Source organism: Dromiciops gliroides, chromosome 2, assembly GCF_019393635.1.
Source record: "Dromiciops gliroides isolate mDroGli1 chromosome 2, mDroGli1.pri, whole genome shotgun sequence".
NCBI classification, from domain to species: Eukaryota; Metazoa; Chordata; class Mammalia; order Microbiotheria; family Microbiotheriidae; genus Dromiciops; species Dromiciops gliroides.
In genome coordinates this window covers 211,156,497-211,178,680 of record NC_057862.1, presented here as the reverse complement: position 1 = coordinate 211,178,680, position 22,184 = coordinate 211,156,497, and the positions used below count along the sequence as shown (strand labels likewise).

At 42.7% G+C, this 22,184-nt stretch overlaps 1 protein-coding gene across 2 annotated transcripts in view; it reads right to left on the bottom strand.

Annotated features, from left to right (window-relative positions):
- The window catches only part of SLC24A4 (solute carrier family 24 member 4), a 293,607-nt gene extending 279,657 nt beyond the window's left edge, over positions 1 to 13,950 (bottom strand). For both annotated transcript variants that reach the window (XM_043984988.1, XM_043984989.1), the window contains exons 1-2: positions 13,768 to 13,950; positions 11,296 to 11,406 (exon numbers count right to left, since the gene is read on the bottom strand). In XM_043984988.1, coding sequence (XP_043840923.1) covers positions 11,296 to 11,406; positions 13,768 to 13,924 — 268 coding nt within the window. In that variant the 5' untranslated portion in view covers positions 13,925 to 13,950. The remainder of the gene's footprint in view (positions 1 to 11,295; positions 11,407 to 13,767) is intronic.
- Between the last annotated feature and the right edge of the window lie 8,234 nt (positions 13,951 to 22,184).

Genomic DNA, 22,184 nt, shown 5'->3' with positions numbered 1-22,184 from the left:
CATAGGGTGCCCCACCAAACATGGTACTTTTCTGATCCAGAATTGCCCAAGTTTTAGTTGAAATAACTTTCCTTCCTTCAGAATTTCCTCAGCTGGGGGCGTGGGGGGCAACTAGGTGGCACAGTGGATAGAGCACCGGTCCTGGATTCAGGAGGACCTGAGTTCAAATCCGACCTCAGACACTTGACACTTACTAGCTGTGTGACCCTGGGCAAGTCACTTAACCCTCACTGCCCTGCAAAAAAAACCAAAACCAAAAACAAAAAGAGAGTTTCCTCAGGGAGGGCAGCTTCAGGTCACTCTGGGGTAGCTACATTTCACCCTCCTCTTGTACATCAGGCTTTGCTCTCATGTAACAATCAAGAGAGAGCTGGCCAGGACCATGGCCTAACAGTTGACATGCCCAAACTAGGACTTTCCAAGTGGGGGAATGGAAAGACAATTGATTCTAGATTTACAGGGCCTGGCTTCAAATCCCGCCTCTGACCTACTTGCATGACTTTGGACAAGTTCCTTGGCCTTTCTGGGCTTCATCTGTTATTGCTAAAATGAGGGGGTCACCTTTAACTGCTTCTTTCAGATTTGGATCTATAAATCCTCCAGAATCAGGCCCCTCATAAGTCATAAGAAGTAGTAAAAAGTTGACCTTTCTGACCATTCCTCCTTTTTTTTTTTTTTTGGTGAGGCAGTTGGGGTTAAGTGACTTGCCCAGGGTCACACAGCTAGTAAGTGTCAAGTGTCTGAGGCCAGATTTGAACTCAGGTCCTCCTGAATGCAGGGCTGGTGCTTTATCCACTGTGCCACCTAGCTGCCCCTGACCATTCCTCCTTACCTCCATATCCATGCCTTACACTTCACTGTTACCCAAGTTCATTCATTCTTAACATCTCTTCCCCACCTACTTCTCAATACTCTCCCGGGCATATATATTTCAATAGGTTTACCATAGCAGAATCAATTAAATTATACTTCTACTCCTTTCAGGTTAGCCTCCTTTTTTGAGTGATGCTATCCCTGTCCTGGCTCTTCTACTTAGTCCTTGGGTGACCTTGGATAAGTTACCTCCTCTCTCTGGGCCTCCAGTTCCTCACTTGTAAAATGACAGGATTGGATTAGGTACTAGTGGTTCTTAACCTGGGGGTCTGTGAAGTGAAAACAATTTATTACCTGTATCTCAATATAATGGGTTTCCTTTGGTAATCTTGTATATTTTATTTATGTGTTAATCTGAGGAGTCTACAGACTTTATCAGACTGACAAAGGGGTCCATCTCATGCATGCGTGAGTACACACACACACACACACAAGCTAAGAAATTGATCTCTAAGGTCCCTTCCAGCTATGATATTTTATGATTTTACACCTGCATTGCATAAATTGGGCTTAGAGATGGACTTGTTTCACGATATCAATTGACTCAACGATCTAGGTATCAGATCATGGACCTTTTCTGGTGAGTTTAGTTTTCTCCAACCTCTCAGATTATTGGAAAGGCAAAAACCCAACAACTTCCTTTCTAGCTCCAACCAGAATCACCATCAATGTGGCACAGAGGAAAGAGGTTTGAACTTGGGGTCGAGTCCTGGCTCTGCTACTATGACCTGTGTGATCTGAGGCATTTGAGGCCAGTCACTGAACTTCTTTGTGACTGTTTCTTCCTCTATAACAATGAGAGGGAAGGTTGAACTAGATGGTCTCTGAGGTTCCTACCACCTCTAAATCACACACCCCCAGTTCATCATTTCTCTTTTGAACACAGTTTATCGTTTCTCTTTTGAACACTGGTGCCTACAGCCAGTTCTTAAAATTTAGTGAATTCTGCCATCCCCTTCCCTTCAGACAAAACCAGAACCTTGAAACATTTCCAGGTAGGGAGAGAAAGAAATGTTTCAACAGGATGCTTAGCTCTTACCGTGACCTCACAAGTGTGTTCCCGAAAGCACTCCAGATCTGTTAGGAGATGCTTTTAACCCTACATCTTTTAAGGCCTCTTCATTTTCTTCTAAAGCTGCTGCCAGCCCCCAAAAGAAGATGCACTTGATGAGAGGTTCCAAATAACAGAATGTGGCTTGATGTCACTGCCCTTTTGTATGCTTTTGTACAAAACATCTTTATCAGTGTTTACTAGAAAGACACTCCTGGAAGGAACAATCTAACACACACACACACACACACACACACACACCATGGCCTCAAATCAGTTCATTAAGGGAAAAGGTATAAAATAATGCCAGGACCCAGAGCCCCAAAGCCCTAGGAACTGCAGTCCCCACTTCCAAACCTGCTTCTAGCCTGACCCCCACAGGTATTATGAAGGGGATGAATCCCCTATGGAGGACCCTGCCATCCCTGCTTCCACCAACATTTACCACTGACCAACTGTCACCATCGGGCAAGTAAACCCAAGAACCCTGGGAATAGCAGCCCCCCCCCCCCCCCCCCCCCCCCCGCCACCAGACCATCAATTCTGCTACTAGCCCAACTCTCTCAGCCATGACCTAGGGGAGGAATCCTTAAGGAGAATTGACCTTGATGATGCCTGTTGCAAGGTGAGGATTTTCTTGTCCAACTCTTTAGTAGTGGGAGCTGCTGAGGGGGCACAGGAATCGTCAAGGGACTGAACTTCAGAAATACATATGGCTTTATCTATAGATGTCACATAGAAGAGGAGACATTACCATCGGCTTTGTTGTTGTACCCTAAGGACTGTGGGGCTCTCCCATCTGACTTGCTGTTCAAATTTCCTCTGTGTGTCATTTCCCCAATTTCCCACAGTTGGTGTGAGCTCTGTGCAAGCAGGGACTGCCTTGTTTTTCTATTTGTATCCCCAAAAGTTAGCGCAGCGCTGGACACATCGTAAGCACTTAATAAATGCTTTTTTATATATTTACTCATTCATTGAGAGTTTTTGAACAGGGGAATGCTAATTCCTCTGGAGAATACCTGAAAATGAAGAACAGCCAATTCCTCAGGTTTATACGGCGATTGAGGACCACCAGCGTGTTTTCCCCATAACAACTCTGTTGCAGAATACGGAGGGGCAGGTAGTGAGATTATTCCCATATCCATTATCTTCCCACTCCACCCTCAATTAAGAAGGTTATTTTGACATCTATTTGAGGGATGGATTGGAGAAGGGAGAGATTGGTGGCAAGAAGACAAATTAAGTGGCTTCACAATATTCAATGCCAGAGGTGATTAAGCTTTAACCTAGGTAGGTGAGAAGCAGAAAAAAAAATTGCATGTACTTGGGGGTGAGAACTTTTTTCCCCTGATCATCAGTAGCTCCGTGGCTGCTGAGGAGACAGGGACTGCAACAGGTCACCTCTCCATGAGAGCAGCTCCCCTGGACCATGGCTGAGAGCATTGGGCTGGTAGCAGAGCTGAAGGTCTGGGCGGGGATTGCTATTCCTGGGGTTTCTGAGCTTACCTGGCATATATGTATGCATCCTGGAACAGAGGAAATGCTGAATAAATGCTCATCAGTGACAGTTGCCAGTAGTTGGTGTTGCAGTATAGGGATGACAGGCCCTGTCTCCACATGGTTTGCTCCCCTTTAAAGCTATGGAGGTCAAATATGACAGAACGAATCAATTAGATGTTGGGGGAGAGGCAAAGGCCAGAGAGGACTCTGAGATTCTGAGCCTGGGAAACTGGCTCAAGGATGATGATTTCCCTTATACAGAAACAGGGAAAATAGGAAGAAAGTTGAGTTTAGGAGGAGAGGCTATGACTTCAGTGTTAGGGAGGAAGAACAGGGTGGTTGAAGAGAATTGAAGGACATTAAAATCCTGGTTCTGAGTTGTTATCTGTGTAATCTTGGGTATATTACTCAGACTGTCTGAGACTCAATTTCTTTATCTGTTCAAACTAAGAGGGCCAGACTAGATGATCTCTAAAATTCTTCCTAGTTCTAAATCTACAATCCAATGGAGAGCTGGAATCTGAGGGACCAGCAGGAACATCCAGGTACAAATGCTGTCAAGCAGTGACTAATAACAATAGCAAACATTTACACAGTGCTTCCAATGCGCTAGGCACTGTGCTAAGCACTTTACAATTATCTCATAAGATCCTCACAACAATGCTGAGAGGTAGATGCTAGTATTACCCCCATTTTACAGATGAAGAAATTGAGGCAAAAAAGGAGTTAAACGACTTGCCCAGGGTCACATGTCTTTAAGATGGATTTGAACTCAGGTCTTCCTGACTCCAGGTCCAGCCCTCTATCCACAGGAAGGCGTTAAAACTATTCCTGCTTTTAAAAAAGAAAAAAAGGGCAGCTAGGTGGAGCAGTGTATAGAGTACCGGCCCTGGAGTCAGTCAGGAGTTACCTGAGTTCAAATCCGGCCTCAGACACTTAACACTTACTAGCTGTGTGACCCTGGGCAAGTCACTTAACCCCAATTGCCTCACTAAACAAAACAAAACAAAGCAAAGCAAAAAACTATTCCTGCTTTGCTAGAGAAATACATAAGGGATGGATGGAAAGGCAGGAGTAAGAGTTGCTGAATGCTCTCTACTCCCTACCCTCCAATGGGCAAGGCATTAAGCTAGGCACAGAGGGGAAATTCAAAGTAAAATAAGACATGATCCCTTCCCTAAAAGGGTTAGCAGTCTAAATTGGGGGATAAGACATATGCAAAATATAATTAAAAGTGTGACTGCATAAGAAGAGATACAAAATACCCTGAGAGTTCAAGGAAAAGGATCATTTCTAATGGGGAGGGGAGGATTCAGAGTGGGCTACATAGAAGTGGCCTTTGAGTCACCCATCCTTGAAGGACAGTTACAAGGATGTGCTAGTAAATGTTTAAAAGCTCCCCTGAAAAAAATGAGCCAATGACACAATTTTAGGTTTAATCTGCATCATTAAGATTTTTCTACATTACTTTCTTAAATCTAGACAATTAAGAAGGCAATAAAGCAAGTCCTGATTTGTAGCATTTTCTCTGTCAATACTCACCCTAAAAATTTAACCACTGGATCTAATGAGCTGGTAGAAGCTGGCTCCAGACACCCCTGGATGGCTGGGAATTCAAATGATAAAAAGGTAGCAAACTCTATGATGTACAACCCTGGGTATAGCTCTGTGAGTGGTTTCATTAATGTGCTACAGAGGAAATAACACTGGTCCTGGAGTAAAAAGGATCTGGATTCAAATCCCACCATTGATACTATCTCTGTGACCTTGGGCAAATCATTTAACCCACTTAACCTCCCTGAGCCTCAGTTTTCTCATTTGTAAAATTAAAGGATTGGACTAGATAACCTCTAAGGTCCCTTAGTATACTCATTGGATGTTTCTGGTCCTATGGTTTTCTCTCTTCATCTTTATAAATGACTCATATGTAAAGCAAGAAACCCCATGGTGACTACTCAGAAAGGGGGCTATCGGAGGTGGCCCACACTGATCTCTCCCCATTTCTGAACTCCTACAGCATTTATCATCTGGTCTAATCAATCATTAACATCTTCCTTATTATTTAATTTACTATATATGTCTTCCTAACTCCACTGCTAGTTCAAATAGAGGCAATACCCATTGGCTTTTCAAATATAAGCAATAACTATATTGCCTTTGTTGTTGTTGTTGAGTAGTGTTTGACTCTTCTTGACCCTGTGGACCACACCATGCCAATCCTGTCCGTGGGGTTTTCTTAGCAATGATACTGGACTGGTTTGCCATTTCCTTCTCCAGGGGCAAACAGAGTTTAAGTGACTTGCCTTGGGTCAAACAGCCATTAACTATCTGAGGCTACATTTGAACTCAGGTCTTCCTGACTCCAGGCCCAGAGCTCTATCCACTGAATCACCTAGCTGTGTCCCTAATTGCCCGATACTCCTATCCTGCCTTTAGCTCTTTTCTAAAATGAGATCTATTTGAAAGGGGCATAATAAAAGTATACACTGAAAAAAAAATCAATAATAAGCTACATTCAGGCTTTATGCAAGTCAGATTTGGGGAGAAAAGTACAATCTTTATTCAGCCTAATATGGTAGATTTTAAACTCCTGGGGCAGTTAAGTGGCACAGTGGATAGATTGCTAGGCCTGGAGTCAGGAAGACTCATTTTTCTGAGTTCAAATCTAGCCTCAGACATGTATTAGCTGTGTGACCCTAGGTAAGTCACTTAACCCTATTTGCCTCAGTTCCTCATCTGTAAAATGAGCTGGACAAGGAAACCACTCCAGTATCTTTGCCAAGAACACCCAAAATGGGGTCATGAAGAGTCAGACATGACTGAAATGACTGAACAACAATAAACTCCTAGCAGGCAGGGACAATGTCCTAGTTCTCCCTGATCAGATCAACAATAAGTAATTAACTTATTGAATCAATTCAACCAATAGATATCATCTAATAATAATCACTATTAATCACTAATAATATCACTAATATGTTTCTTTGGGACTATAGAGTTTGTAAAGTACTTTCCCCCCACAATCATCCTCTGAAGGTAGCTAAAATTTGCACTAATAATACAGAAGAGGAATCTCAAAAGTAGAGGGACTTGGTCAGGGTCACAAAGTTAGCTTGTACCTTAATCTTCTGACTCTAAGGACCAATTACATTCCTCTAGCCTATGCTGTCTCTCCTGGCACTGGTGCAAGCAAGACTTGGGAGGGTAGACAGCAGGTTGTGATTGGGCTATGCAACTGTTCACTCACCCCTCTGCTACCTTGGTTTCCCCAACATAAAAAGGAAAGAATTAATGCCTTTTATCTGCCTAGTGTCAGTGTTTTAAGAGCTAGTAAATTGATTGAACTTGATTGAAAATTGCACCGAGAACCATGGATATAGGAACAAAGGCTCACAATAACAATGCTCTTCAGATATGCCCATTATGTTTTTGTTTTTTTGTTTTTTGCGGGGCAATGGGGGTTAAGTGACTTGCCCAGGGTCACACAGCTAGTAAGTGTCAAGTGTCCGAGGCCGGATTTGAACTCAGGTACTCCTGAATCCAGGGCCGGTGCTTTATCCACTGTGCCACCTAGCTGCCCCCAGATATGCCCATTATGAATGGACATGCTCAAGCTAAACTACAGGGATATATACTACATTTGTCACTTGAGAAAAGCTCATTTTGCCCAGCTCAGGAGGTAATAATGAGCCAGAAAGGAGAAACCAAAGAGGCACAGAAGTAGATTTCTTTCCATACCCCCTCCCCAAACACATTACAGATTGGATTTAGGCCAGAGGGAAGGATGGAAAGTTTGGTAGGAAGAATACTGAAACAGAAAACAGAGGATCAGGCATGAAGCCTCAGGTCTGCCACTTGCCCACTATGTACTCTGCACAAGTCTATTGCATCTTTGAGCCTCAGTTTCCTCTTCTGTAAAAATGAGAAAAAGAAGAATCCACGTCCTACCTACCTCGTAGGGTTGTTGTAAAGATCAAGAGATACAAAGGTATGGTTTGTGAAAGTATTTTGCCAATTATAAAAAAATCAGACAAAAGGAAGAAAAGTTAATAGGCCACTTTGTCAACCCCATTCACCCACTCCCATGTAAACTCTGAAGAGCACTGGCCTTGCTCACATCTCCTCTTATTGAGTCCGGCAAGAATTTCCCCACTTAGATTTTGAAGGAATAGACATCTCATGCTCTTGGCCCTGGGGTATGATACTAGGAAAGGGGGTTTGTGATTCAGCAAGGCTCCGGCACTCCCTCATCCCCCTCCTTCCAAGCTGGGGCTCTCACTGTTGCAGAGCTGACGCCCTCAGCAGTATGCCTCTCCCTTCTGCACATACACCCACCAACTCATGGCTGGCGAAGAAACACGCATTGGGGAAAATCAGGTGACAGAATCAGAGCTACAGCTGACTAAGTCATAAGGAGGCAATAGGATAATTGGGGGAAATAGAGGGCCCTGAACAGACAGGAGAGTACACACACTCTGGGGTGGCCCAGTAGCCTCTCTCAGGGCTTATCTTCTTTGATATCTTTCCCTCCCTTCCTCACCCACAGAGGGTTGGCAGTGGGCAAGGAAAGCTATCTACTTAGAACATCAAATGAAGCACAAATGTTCTGGCCAGGGCTATGAAAGGTTATAGAATAATATGCCTGATGTTTATTCTTATAGCATTTTTATAGTTTTTTGGGTAGGGCCAGCCAGAGTGGATAGAGTGCTGGGCCTGAAGTCAGGAAGATTCATCTTCTTGAGTTCAAATCTAACTTCAGACACTTACTAGCTGTGCCACGTCAAAGCTGTGTGAGCCTGGGCAGGTCGCAAATGGGGCCATGAAGAGTCAGATGTGACTGAAACAACCGAATAACAATGAAAGCAATTTTGTGGGTTCTTTCTCTTTCTTTATCCCTTGACACACACTCACAGAGTGATTGGGCAGGTGTTATACTCTTCCCCTAGTTGCACAGATGGGCAAACCAAGATCCAAAAGAAGTGAAAGTGACTTGTTCAATATGAGAGAAGGGGAGGGAATAGCTCTGTTGTTTTTGTTGGTGAGTTGTTTTAGTCATGCTTGACGTGACTCCTTTTGGGGTTTTTTTTGGCAGAGATACTAGAGTGGTTTGACATTTCCTTCTACAGCTCATTTTACAGATGAGGAAACTGAGGCAAACAGGATTAAAGTGACTTGCCCAGGGTCACACCGCTATTAACTATCAGAGTCCAGATTTGAACTGAGATGAGTCTTTGTGACCTCAGGCCTGGTGTTCTATCCACTAGCACTACCTAGCAGCCCCCAAGAGTTTATATAGAGCCTACCTACTATGTGTCTAGCATTATGCTAAGATCTTTAAAAAAAATTATTGCATCTGATCTTACAATAACTCTGAGAGGCAGGTGCTCTTATAATCCCCATTTTAAAGTTAAGGAAACTTGGGAAAGCAGAGGTTAAGTAACTTGTCCAGAATCATACAAAATAAGTGATTAAGGCAGAATTTGAACTCAGATCTTCCTGATTCCTATCCACTGGGCACCTAGCCTATCTTGATATGACATCAAGGTAGTGACTTTGCCAGGATTACAACCCAAGACTCCTGACTCCTATTCTGGTGCTCTTTTAATTATACCACACTGTTTCCTGGTATAATCCTTCTATATGGGGAGTAGCTAGGTGGCACAGTGTATAAAGCAGCAGCCCTGGATTCAGGAGGACCTGAGTTCAAATCCGGCCTCAGACACTTACTGGCTGTGTGACTCTAGGCAAGTCACTTATCCCTCATTGCCCTGCAAAAAAACCAAACCAAATCAACAAACAAACAAAAAACCCCCAACAACAACAACAACAACAAGAATCCTTCTATATGAAAAATAGGATACCTTCTGTCTTAAGGTAGTTTAGGTAAAGCCTGCCTCAGAGAAAATATTATTACTACTAATAATAGACATTTGTATAGCACTATAAATTCTACAAAGAGCTTTACATGTATTATCTCATTTAAACCTCACAATAACCCTCTCTGGGACAGATACTACAAGTATTATTAACCCTATTTGAAGGATGAGAAATTAAGGGTCAGAGAATTCTACATTACTTGCCAATAGTCACCAGCCTTGGAGATAGGATTTGAACCCAGGCCTTCCTTATACCAAACTTGACACATGCTGTTGATCACCATTATTTTCTTGATTCTTTGATGTTGCCTCTATTTAGGAAAGCACTTTGTAAACCATAAAGTACTCTTTAAAATTTGGACTATAATTATTATTGTTTTTGTTTGTTTTTTTAAGTGAGGCAATTGGGGTTAAGTGACTTGCCCAGGGTCACACAGCTAGTAAGTGTTAAGTGTCTGAGGCCGGATTTGAACCCAGGTACTCCCGACTCCAGGGCTGGTGCTTTATCCACTGCGCCACCTAGCTGCCCCTATAATTATTTTTTAAAATAATCAGCCGTTGCCTTAATAATGGAGCCAGTCTAATAGTATGAGATGAAGAGATCAATTTTTAAGTTTCATTATACACGAATTAAATTGTTTAAGAGACAGAAACTATCCTCACCCAAAACACCCAGTCCTTCATAGAGGATGCCATGGTCACTCTGACGTGGCATTCAGCAAATACTTAATAAGAATCCACTATATATACCAGGCCCTATACTAGCTGCCAGAGAATAACAAGTCAGTCCCAATAATGAAACTGGGCCTCTTCTCAATATACTAGGGAGGATATGGTATATACACTGTATATACACACAAATAAGGATGGTGTAAGCAGGAGTAAGAAACCAGAGAATCCTAGATTTAGAGCTAGAAGGGACCCCCATAGGACCATCTGGTCCAAGCCTCTCACCCCCATACCGGGGCCTAAAGAGGTTAAGTGCCAAAGTTACACAGCTAGTAAGTAGCCGAGTTGGTATCTGAATCCAGTTCTTATGAATCCAAATTTGACAATATTTCTACTGTACCACATCACACAGAACGTGACAGGGACAAAGGAGAGAGTCAAAGTTCTCTAGAAATTGAGGAGAGAAGTAGAGAAGTCCCAGGATGGTGGACTGTATTTATAGTCGCAGCTATAGTCAATCAAATCCCAGCTCTTTGTAACTGGGTAAATTGCTTCCCTTCTCTGGGACACAGGATTCCTCATTTTTAAAACAGAGTTGAACTTCATAATCTCTAAAGGTCCTTTCCAGTTCTAAATCTTATCATCCTATACTATTTCTCTCTCTCTCTCTCTCTCTCTCTCTCTCTCTCTCTCTCTCTCTCTCTCTCTCTCTCTCTCTCTCTCTCTCTCTCTCTGTTTTGTGGAGCAAGGACAGAGTGATGGGTGAGGGAACTGAGTGCCTTGGAGAGTCAAGGAAGGTTTCACAGAAGAATTAACACCCGAACTGTACCATGAAAAAAAAAAAGAAATTTCAACAGAGGAAGATGGAGTTCACTCCAGGCATTAGGCTCATACATATTCACAGAGGCAGTGACAAGAGAAGGGAACAGTTTAGCTTCTGAAATGAATATTGTCTGCTTGGATGCCCCTGGAGAGAAGGGCAAATGGACAGGATGAACAAAAGGCAAAACCACCACACACTCACACAGACACACACAAGAGTAAATCCAAGAGGATGGAGAAAACACAGCCTTTAGACGCATTGTGAGAATAAATACAATTTTTTTGTGCTCTTGCATATGACCTTTTCACTTGCTGAATAAGGTATCTGAGTTGCTTAGCAGCACACGGAATTATACTCTTTATAGATTACCTTTCAAAGAGGTACCGTTTGACTCTTAAAAAATCTTTTACCACAACTCGATGTTGTGGTTATTCACCATAACTATACCATATATGGTCTTTCCAAGGGATTAAATGCCTTGCGGTTGATTTTTGGTTTCTTACCAGGATCTGTGCAGTTCTTAGCTGCCTGAGTTCCATTAACTGATGCCATCAGCTTTCTGTTCCTCCATACTTCAGGTAATCGATGTTTGCCTTTGGAAGCTGTTTCATTTCCTATTTACAAATAATAATATTAATAATAGCTAATATTTACATAGTGCTTACTATGTTCCAGGTACTGTGCTAAGTATTAAACAGTTATTATCTTATTTGATTCTCACAATAACTCTGAGAAGCAGGTGCTCTTATTATCTTCCTTTTATAGATGAAGAAATTGAGGCAAACAAAGGTTAAGTGACTTGCCCAGAGTCATACAACCAATAATTGTCTAAGGCTGGATATGAACTCAGTTCTTCTTGATCCCAGACCTGGCACTATGCAGTGTGCCACCAAGCTCCGTTTTCACGTCTCAGCATGGTCCCTAGAGTCACAAAATTTGGTCATTTATAATCTCATCTGTAGAATAACCACTCACATTTCTACAGTACTTTACAATTTACAAAGTCCTTTTCTCCCATCATTCCTTTGGAGATAGACATCTTGAGGATGATCATTCCCATTTTAAAAGAGAAGAAAGTGAGATTCAGAGAGCACTCTTGTGAACTGCCACAAATCAATCACAACGCTAGTAAAATGGCAGAGACAAGAGTCAAGCCTGGGTCTTTCTACTCTAGTTAAAAGTATTCTTTCCATTGACTCATAGCTACTTCTCTTGCAAATATAATATGGTTTTATTGCTTTGGTCTACCAGTAGTACATTCTTTTAAAACAATTATGCATAGAATATGCCCATAGTCATTGATTTATAACAACTAGTCTATATACATGGAAGTAATTGTATAAATGTTCTTAAGCATATTGAGTTACTCCTGATCTATATTTAAAATGACCATTTAACATCATTCTCTCTTTAATGTAAAATGCTCATCTTTTCTCTCTAGGTGGATAAGTGGGGGACAAAAGTATTGGACCAACTGTTACGAAATCTGTATTTCAGCCTTGTTTTTGCCATTAGCTAACTAACTGTATTACCCTGGGTAAGTAATTTCTTCTTTATGGGTCTCAATTTTCTCATCTGTAAAATGAACAGATGGGCTAAACAATATCTAAGATCTTCAGTTTTAAGCATCTTTGATTCAATACTGTTAAGTTAAATGTGAGGATACAGAATAAATATTAATGTCTAACTGCCCTTCGTGTTTTATTATTTCTGGTTTATAACTCGATGGAAAAGGCATCACGTGCATCCAACTGCAAAGCAGTTGTCAATGTACTTAATAGATTACTCCAGTAGAAGACAAACAATTGGTTTTTTGTCTGCAGTTGAGAAAACCACTTTTTACTAAGTGTCCTCAAATTATCTAGTACAGGTAGTTTAAAATAGGGTCTAGCCATAACAGCTTAGTGTGTGTCCCACCTTATTTCACTCTCTCCCCCAGTCTTATGATCCCTGTGACTTATCTTCTCTGAAAAGCAGACAAGACTTGTTTCTCTAGAGCTTTTCAGTGTCTTGCACATAGTAGGTGCTTAATAAATTCTAGGTGACTGACCTACACTTCTTGGCAATGGCTATATCACTCCGCCTTTCTTGAACATTGAACAATAGGGACAGAAGCATTGGGGCATGGCTTTCAGGGACTTTGAAATATTTCATTAATTTAGTTATCTATACACCCTTCCTTGCCCCTGCCTGATTTCTTTTGTCCCTTCCCCACACCTCCAACTCCAAATTGATGACCAACTTCTGGAATTAAATATGACAGTTTCCAAGACCGTCTATCTCCCTTTGGTCGTGCACTTTAATGGGGAAGGTGGCAAGGGTCCCTTTGGTTCTCTTTATTTGGTAGAGCAAAAAGGAAAGGTGATCCTGCAATAAATGCGATGTCTGAAACCTTCACCTTGACTTTTCCCTGAAGAAGATTCTCACATCTGGATACTACCCTAGCTAGGATCACAACCACCAGGACACATCTGCTTGAACCTCAACGACGTCTGGGTTTGGGCATCTGAGAGGCTTTTAGGTTTGCCTTTCAAGGTAAACATAGACACTAGGATATCAAATGGTGGTGGGCGATGGGAGGTGGTGCTTAGACAGAAGCAGGCAAACTCAGCAACGCCAAACTAGGGCTTGCTATAGTGGAAGGGACGTTGGAGTTGAAAGACCTTAGTTTCGATCTACCTGTATGACCTTGGGCTAGTCCCTCAATTTGTCAGCCTCTGTTTCCCCTTTTGTTCAAGAAAAAAAATTAAAACAAAAAACAAATGCCCCCGTTAGACAAGATCATCCCTTTCATATCTTTTAAATCCCATGCACTCCCACGGTTTACAAACCCAGGAGGGAGGAGTGGATGAACACCTTGACTAAGGCAAGGGGTGACCTCGGGGATGCCCTTTCAGGGATCCAAACTCCGCCCCCCTCGCACGGCCCCCTCACTCACACGGACCCCCGACCACTTTCCTATTTCCTCCACCTACCGAGGCTGCTGAGCAGACTGGTCGCGCAGCACACCAAGGACAGGACCCCGCAGATGAAGCCAACTTGCTGCAGCCACATCTCTCTCCTCCTGTGAACTTTCCGGGATTGGAGAAGCCCCTGGAGCCGGCGCGCAGGAGGCAGCGGCAGCGGCGCCATCCCCGAGCGAGCGCCTCGCCTGGGCACACGCGGTCCGGAGCGGGTCGGAGATGGGGAGGGACCCTTGAGGCCAAACCGCGGATTCGGGGAAAGGAAGAAGAGGGAGAGGGAGGTCTCAGAGGCTAGCAGCTCTCGGGAAGGTCTTCATGGCCCGGAGGCGAAGTCCGTAGAGGAGTCCAAAAGGGAAAGAGGCGAGCGCGAAGAGCGCTCAGAGCCCAGCTGCCACCTTGCGCCCTACGCAAGCCATGGCCCCGGGACGAAAAGGAGGAGTCGCCACCCGCGGCGGCGGCACCGGCGGCTCCCCAGAGAGCCCTTGGGGTTCACTCCGGCGCCCCCAGCTACCTGCCCTGCCCGACCCAACCTTCCGCCTCCCGTTAGCTTGGCCCCGCTGGCGCTGCCGCTCCGGAGCTGCCAAGCTGCAGAGGGGAGCGCGCTGGTTTCCCCCGGGGAGCTCGGGCTTCAGCCGGAGGGCGCGATCGCAGCTAGCTTACGGCCCCCGCAGCCTGCTCCGGGAGGGGAGGGGTCCTGGGGCTGGCGGCCCTAAGGGGTGCCCGAGGCTCACCGCCCGGGAGTCCCCCCTCTGGCGGTCAGCATCCTTCTTCCAAGTTTAGCCACCAGCTCGCCCGTGCTTCCTCCTGCTTGCCTCCTGTGTGCAAAGCGCAGGTGGCAAAATGGCCCGGGGGACTGGGTGGTTGGGGGTGAGGGGCTCGGTCTGGCGCCCGTAACAAGACCCGGGCCTGATGGACGGAGCACGATTCCTGCCTGGCAACCCCGCGAGCGGCTTTCTTCGGGGAGGGGTGGGAGGTGACAAGCTCCTGCCTCCGGCCCCTGCTCTCCCCCCGGTAACTTTCTCACAAGGTTCCCCGACTCCTCGCGCCTGCGTCTGAGATGCTTCAGCGCCTCCCTCCCTCTTCTTCCCCTCCCTCTCCCTGTGTCTATACACACATACACACACACACACACACACACACACACACACACACACACACACACACACACACACACACACACACACGTGTGTACTCCCTTAGGGCTCCCTCTCGCTTCTCTCCGCCCCCTCCCCCATACCCCCGCCCCCAGGATTAGCTAGTGACCAATGTAAATAATCTCCCTCTCATTTCCCCCCCCCTCACCTCCTTCCCCCCCCCCCTCCCCCGCCCCCTGGTAAAGGAATGAAATGTTTCTGTGCAATCCTCGGCTGCTGCAGCTTTTTCTTTTTTTTTTAACCTTAAGTAGATCTCGAATTTGAGATTTCTGCAGAGTAGCTCTCACTCCCAGGGACTCATTCTTACCACTAGCAGTGCTCCCCACCCCCAAACCCCGGACCTATTTAGTTTATATTAGGATAATTTTTAAGGTTTTAGAGCAAACCCCTTTACGAGGGATCATCTTAGGGGGCGGTCATAGAATTTGAACCTTGGAAATATTCTAGTCCAGAACCCTCATTTTACAGATAAGGAAACTGAGGCTCAGAGCTGGTGAGCGATTAGTCTCAGTTGGCTTAAGGTAGTAAATAGTAGGGCTGAGATACGAAGCTAAATGCTCTTTAACTCCCAAATTCAAGCTCTTTTCACTATACTATTTTTGCAGCAGCCTAGTGAAGTTGATGAGGAAAATATCATAGACCATTAGAGCTGCAAGGGATCTTAGCTGTCATTTAGATACTCTAGAAAAAGCACTGAGTTTAGAATCAGAAGACATTGTCTTAAATCCCTGGCTCTACTACTTAAATCTGCATGACCTTAAGAAAATCACTTTTCTGTGCCCCATTGTCCTCATCTGTAAAATGAGTGGATTAGATGAAACCTATGGTCCCTTCAGGCTTTAAATACTATGATTCAACCCATTTACTTATGCATAGGGATGCTGAGACCCAGAGAAGATAAATGAACCAACTAGTAAATTTGCCAACTAGTGTGGCTCAGTGGATCCTGGAGTCAGGAAGACCTAGGTTCAAATTTGGCCTCAGACACTTCCTAGCTGTGTGACCCTGGGCAAGTCACTTAACCCTTTTTTCCTCAGTTTTCTCATCTGTAAAATGAGCCGGAGAAGGAAATGGTAAATCACTCCAGTATCTCTGCCAAGAAAACCCTAAATGGGGTCACAAAGAGTCAGACAAAATAACAAAAACAATAACAAAAACTCCAACCCAAACTTGTGACTCCTATGTCTGGTATTCTCAAATTCAGTTTCCATTGCTTCCCTCTTATTTAGGATTATAAGGTTAAGACTTGGAAGATACCTATCTAATATAACCCCCTTGTTTTTACAGATAAAGCAGAGTGCTAGGGAGGATAGATGACTTGCTATGGTCACACAGAATTGAACCCAGGTCTTCTGCCTTCAAATTCAGGATTCTTTCTACTATAACACAATGTAGGAGTAGAGTGGAGTACAAGAGGAAGAAGTGAAAATAAATGATATGAACTTTGCTAACAAACAGCACTCCATCAAGAAAACATCAGCACTGGCCTCCTAAGGCATTCTCCCAAAGGGATACTCTGTTGGTGAAGCTGAGTTAAGCCAATGCACAGATCTGGCTAAAATGTCCCTGGGACTCAGTTTTACATACTCCACTGAGAGAAAGCCCGAAGATTTCTCAAGCTTCTGAGTCTTTCTATTTCTCAAGGGTTGTATGTGTGTGCTCACAAGCCTGTGTGTTTTCAGTGATAGACCCAAACTTCTAAATCTTAAATGACTGAGGAAAAAAATGCCAAGGGGTAGGGAGGGGAAGGGGAGATAATTACAAAACAGCATCTCTGATCACATGTTTTCATTCAATCAGTGGTATTATTGTAAACAATGGTGCAGCAAAATTTCTGCAGAAGAGTTTTCACAATAAGGTCCTTTCCCCCCTAATTTAATGGAAAGGTCCAAGATCCTATATTTATAATGCAAGGTAGTTAACAATTCAGATTTTCATAATAACTCACCTTTATATCTGATTTATATATACTGTCTCATTTGAAACCCAGAAAAATAACTCACATTTACATAGTACTCTCAGGTTTACAAAGTGCTTTCCTCTCAGCAGCTCTTTGAGGTAGAACATGTGAATATAACTTTCATATTACAGAGGAAGAAAATGAGTCTCTAAGTGGTTTAATGACTTGCCTACGATTACAGAGCTGTGAGGTGGCAAAAGCTAAACTCAAACTGGGACCCTCTGACACCAACTCTAGTGTCCTTCTTAGTATACCATGCTGGTTATCTGCAGGAATTTACCCATTTTCCACAATTTCCTTGAGGCGATTTCACTGGTGCATATAACAGAGGCCATAATTATTTGCAGTAGCACAAAACTTCTTTAGTAGCCTACAAAAAATACTGGATTTACTGACATACAAGTGAATAGATCAGAAAAACTCCATGAAAAAGAAAAGAAAAAGTAGCATCCATGTCATTAGCATAGACATAATGTCCAATAGAAACTCCTCTTCCATTTGACTTATTTTATATTAAACACAGAAACGAATGAGTGTAGTAATAGTGCCCATCATTAAAAGAGCCCACACTATTAGAAGCCTATGAGTTCCCAGACCTGAATGTATGTACATTGAAATGTAGTCTTTGAATTCCACAAGTTCAGTTTTTAAAATATTTCTTCAAACCTAATGCCGTGGAAAATTAGTTGTGTTCACAGAAAATTCTAGAGCAACTAATATGCTACATTTATTAATTTCTTTTTCTTAAAATTATTAAAAATATTTTTGTATGGTATTTTAAAAAATTATCCCAAAAAGAAACATACAATGATGTTTCTTTCACATCTTTTTAAAATTTTCGTTTTTTCTTTCATCTTAATGATGGCTTGCCATTCAGATTGTAATCTCAACATAAAGGTCTAGTCATATGTAGAATCAGGATTTATTTCTAAACCTGACCTTGTGTTTGTGGGCCACTGTATTCTATTTCGTGAATAGACAAATTACTTAGATACCTTCTGTAGGTATTTCTCACCAAGGGCCAAGGATATACAAACACAAATGCATAAAAGATTATGTGGGTGGCCGCTAGGTGGCGCAGTGGATAAAGCACCATCTCTGGATTCAGAAGGACCTGAATTCAAATCCGACCTCAAACACTTGACACTTACTAGCTGTGTAACCCTGGGCAAATCACTTAACCCTCATTGCCCTGAAAAGAAGAAGAAGAAGAAGATTATGTGATCACATGCACATAAAAAAAAGAAGGAGCCAGGTACCACTTCCTCCATGAAGTCTTCCTTGGCTTCTCTTTCACTGCCCCTTTCCCCCCACCCCATAACAAATACCCTTAACTCTCTACATCTGGAAGAAATCTTATATTCAAATTTCTTGTGGGCTTTTCCCCCCGAGTTCTCCTATGTACTTAACACACTTATATGTATCAACTATTTGTATATATGTATGAGATATTTGTGTGTGTACATATTTTAGACATGTATAACTAGAAAAGGGCATAGGCTCATTACATAGTGAGAGCTAGGAGTAGTAATTAGATGGTTTAAATGCTATACTGGCAGTATAAATGTTCAGAGAGCCAGAGGAAGACTAGTACATTTAATAGATATCCTTTGAGATACATAGAAAAGCAATGACAAGAGTCACATAAAATGAAAAGACATAGATGGGTTACAGCCTGAACTGATGGGGGAAGTACCGACATCATGGGGATCACAGGGCCATCAAAGGGGAGAAAAAGCATGTCCATATCTGTTTCTGCCATTTGCTTCCAAAGGAAATCTCTCGGTTCCCCAGCTCTTGAGCTACTTTCACATCTCTGGTCTGTAATGTACCCAGAAGAAATAGAAAAGAAGATGTTAGCTAGAAACTCCCCTCTTGAGCCAGCTGTTTGGTCGGTGCACTGCTGGCTAGGTTTCACTCAAAAGTCATGGTCAATTGAACCCAGGAGGGAGGACAGTGTACATAGGCACACAAAGAGAAAGAAAGACAGAGACAGAGGGGCATAGAGAGAAACTGCCTATGTCAAGTGGAGGCTTGCTCCTGTGATGAGAGTCTCCCGAGTCTCAGACAGACAATCATCTTGTAGGCACCTAGGGTTTCTGTTTGTTGGTTAATGGATTTTTGGGGGAGGGGGGGTCAATGAGGGTTAAGTGACTTACCCAGGGTCACACAGCTAGTAAGTGTCAAGTGTTTGAGGCCAGATTTGAACTCAGGTCCTCCTGAATCCAGGGCCGGTGCTTTATCCACTGCACCACCTAGTTGCCCCTCACCTAGGGTTTCTGAAACCACATCGACAAGGTACCAGTAGCCATGCCCACCTCTGTACCCCATAGATCCCATTAAATTGATTGGGGAATAGTTTCATTGAATCTCATTAGGTTGAGTGGAGAATTCATCAAAAACGATTCAGTGAATCCATCTGATCTTCCACTTTACATATATTTTAATCCTAGGGGGAATAGAGACTTTGAATCCTTGTGACGTTGAAACTTCTTAAATTGGAGAATCAAATGTATTTTAGCAACTGTGTAGAGGATGGATTGGAAAAAAGAAAGCCTGGAAGCAGGGGGATCAATTATGAGGCTATTAAAACGATCCAGATAAGAAACAATGAGAGAAGCAGTGTTTAAAAAAACAACACTTGCCAATTAATTGGTTATGGGGTCATCTGTTATTTACCCTACAAAATGAATTCATTTCCTTTGGTCTAAAATGCATTCCTTTGTACAAATAGCCTTCACTCATGATACATATTATTATTATTATTATAACTGTTGTTTATATAATTCTTTAAGGTTTGCAAAAGCGCTTTACAAAAATCTTATTTGATCCTCAAAACATCTCTGGGAGATAGGTGATATTATTATCCCTGTGTTAGAGATGAAGAAACTGAAACAGATGTCACATAGTAAGTGGCTGAAAATGAATTTGAACTCTGGTCTTTCTGACTCCAGGTGCATTGCTCTATCCACTGTGCCACTTGGCTATCTCTCTGCATATATTAAACACATATTCCAAAAACAAAGCTTTGGACATAAAAGGCACTTAATAAATTCTTGTGGAAATGGAATAAATGGCCTTCATCTACTTATACCTTTTGAAGACTTTTCTCTTCAGTCTTCTATTCAGTAATTCCTTTAAAGAAGAGGAACTAGAAAATCACAGGGCAACAGACAGAAAGCCATCTGGAAGGCTAGCAGGCAGATCTTGGCAACAACTTTTAGGCCAAAGGAAAGTAACCACAATGTTTTGTGGAATCTCAGAGCTAGAAAGGACTTCAGAAATCATCTTGGGGAATCCCTTATAATCCATTCAAATCAATTCATCCCACCAAATAGTTATTGCGTGGTTACTATGCACAAGACACAAGGTTAGGTGCTGGGGATTGCAAAACAAAATGCCTCATCTATGAAAAATTGCATGGAGGAGGAAGCGAGAAAAGGATCTCTCTCTCTTTTTTTTCTCTCTCTCTCTCCCTCCCTCCGTCTTTCCTCCTCCTCTTCCTTCTCCCCCTTCCTCTCTCCTTCTTTCTCTCCACATATACATTTGTGTATATGTTAGTTGTGTGTAGATGTATATATATCCATGTATGTGTGTACACACATATACATGCACAACTAGGGAGGTTGGGATTGTGTAAGGAAGACGGTAAAAACACTTGTGATTGGGGCCTGGGTATAATCATGTGGGAAAATATCTGCATTTTGGGGGGAGGGGAGACAGAAGGAGGGAGGGACAGAGACAGACAGACAAACAGAGAGAAGAGAGGAGAAAGGAGAGAGAGAAAAAGAATTTCTAGGGTCTTATGAATAGGAAGTTCAGAGTTTATATTCTTTGTGGTCCATGTTCTAGACTACACTTTTTACCAAAAAATTTCCAGAAAGTAGGGCCTGGAGTCAGAAGACATGAATTTGACTCTTGGCCCATAACACTCTTTGTGTAACCCTGAACAAATGACTTCCCCTCTCTGATCCTCAGTTTTCTCATCCTGCAAAATGAAGAGAAATCATTTCTCCCCATTAGTTCATTCTAACCCCATCATAGAAGGTTGTTGTGAGGAAAGTGCTTCAGCAAAATCTTAAACAAATAATGGAAGTGAAAGTCACTATTATTCACATTCCTTTCAGGAGTGTTTCCCTGTTCTTAGATTTTTTTTTTTTGCTTGCTTGCTTGCTTTCAGCTAATAGTAAAAATCCTCTAAATCACTTCACATGCACAAATGGAGTCATGTTATCTGACAGTTTAAAAAGCAATTTATTTGAAACTGTATATTTTGCTTCATTTAAGGATCATCAGAAGTTCTAAGGACTCAGTGCAGCAGAACAGAATTTGACTTTCAGTACTTCTCAGGTTCAAGGAATGCAAAAGCCTTTTCTGAACCCATGAACCTGGAAACATGGAAAAGTAGTTCCTAGGCCATCTTGGGTTATGTACATGATTAAATCTGTTTAGATCTAGAACTTCTTGTTACATAACATTGAAGGCTATTGACCCTGAACTTTGGGGCTCTCTCTTCCTAAATTGTACTGACTCTTTTAGCTGAAATCAGAGGATCATAGACTAAGAACTGGAGGGGACCATCCGATCCAACTCTTTCATTTTATAGATACGGAAATTGAGGCCCAAAGAGGGTGACTCCTAAATAGATGCTGATCATCTCTTCTTTTCCACCTGGGTACCCCAAGGCTCTGCTCTACCCCCATTAGGCCACCACTCTCTTTCCAACAATTGTTAGAGACAAGGCTGCCCACACCACTTAAATGAGTATGACATCCCCATCTGTCATCCTTTCTGTAAGACCATGCATTACTGGACCTTGCCATCTGCCCTTTGGACCCCTGGACATTGCATCTGACCTACCATTGCATTCTCCTGGGCTTTGAAATCTGTTCTGCCATACCATCCTAAGGACCCCTGGGCTTTTCCATCTCCTTTGCAGCTGCGACTCCCTGTATGTGTCTCCCCAAATTAGAATGTGAGTTCCTTGAAAGTAGGAACTGTCTTGCTTTTCTATTTGTATCCCTAGAACTTAGTGCAATGTTTGGCATGTAGCAAAGTGCTTAAAAAAGGTCATTTCCGTTCCACTCCAAAAACTAAAGTTTGAAGACAGTATACATCACAGGCCCAATAATAAATGACTCTAAAGGCCTACCTTTTGCACCCAATGTAACTAATCATCTGAAGGGAGTTTGTTCAGTTCTGATGTGTATGAAAGCTTGGATGAAAAGAATTTTTTAAAAGAATTTCTCTTGTTTCCAATTTTCATCTTTTTCCATTATTGGATGCCAGTGAAGATTTATGATTTACTATGGCTT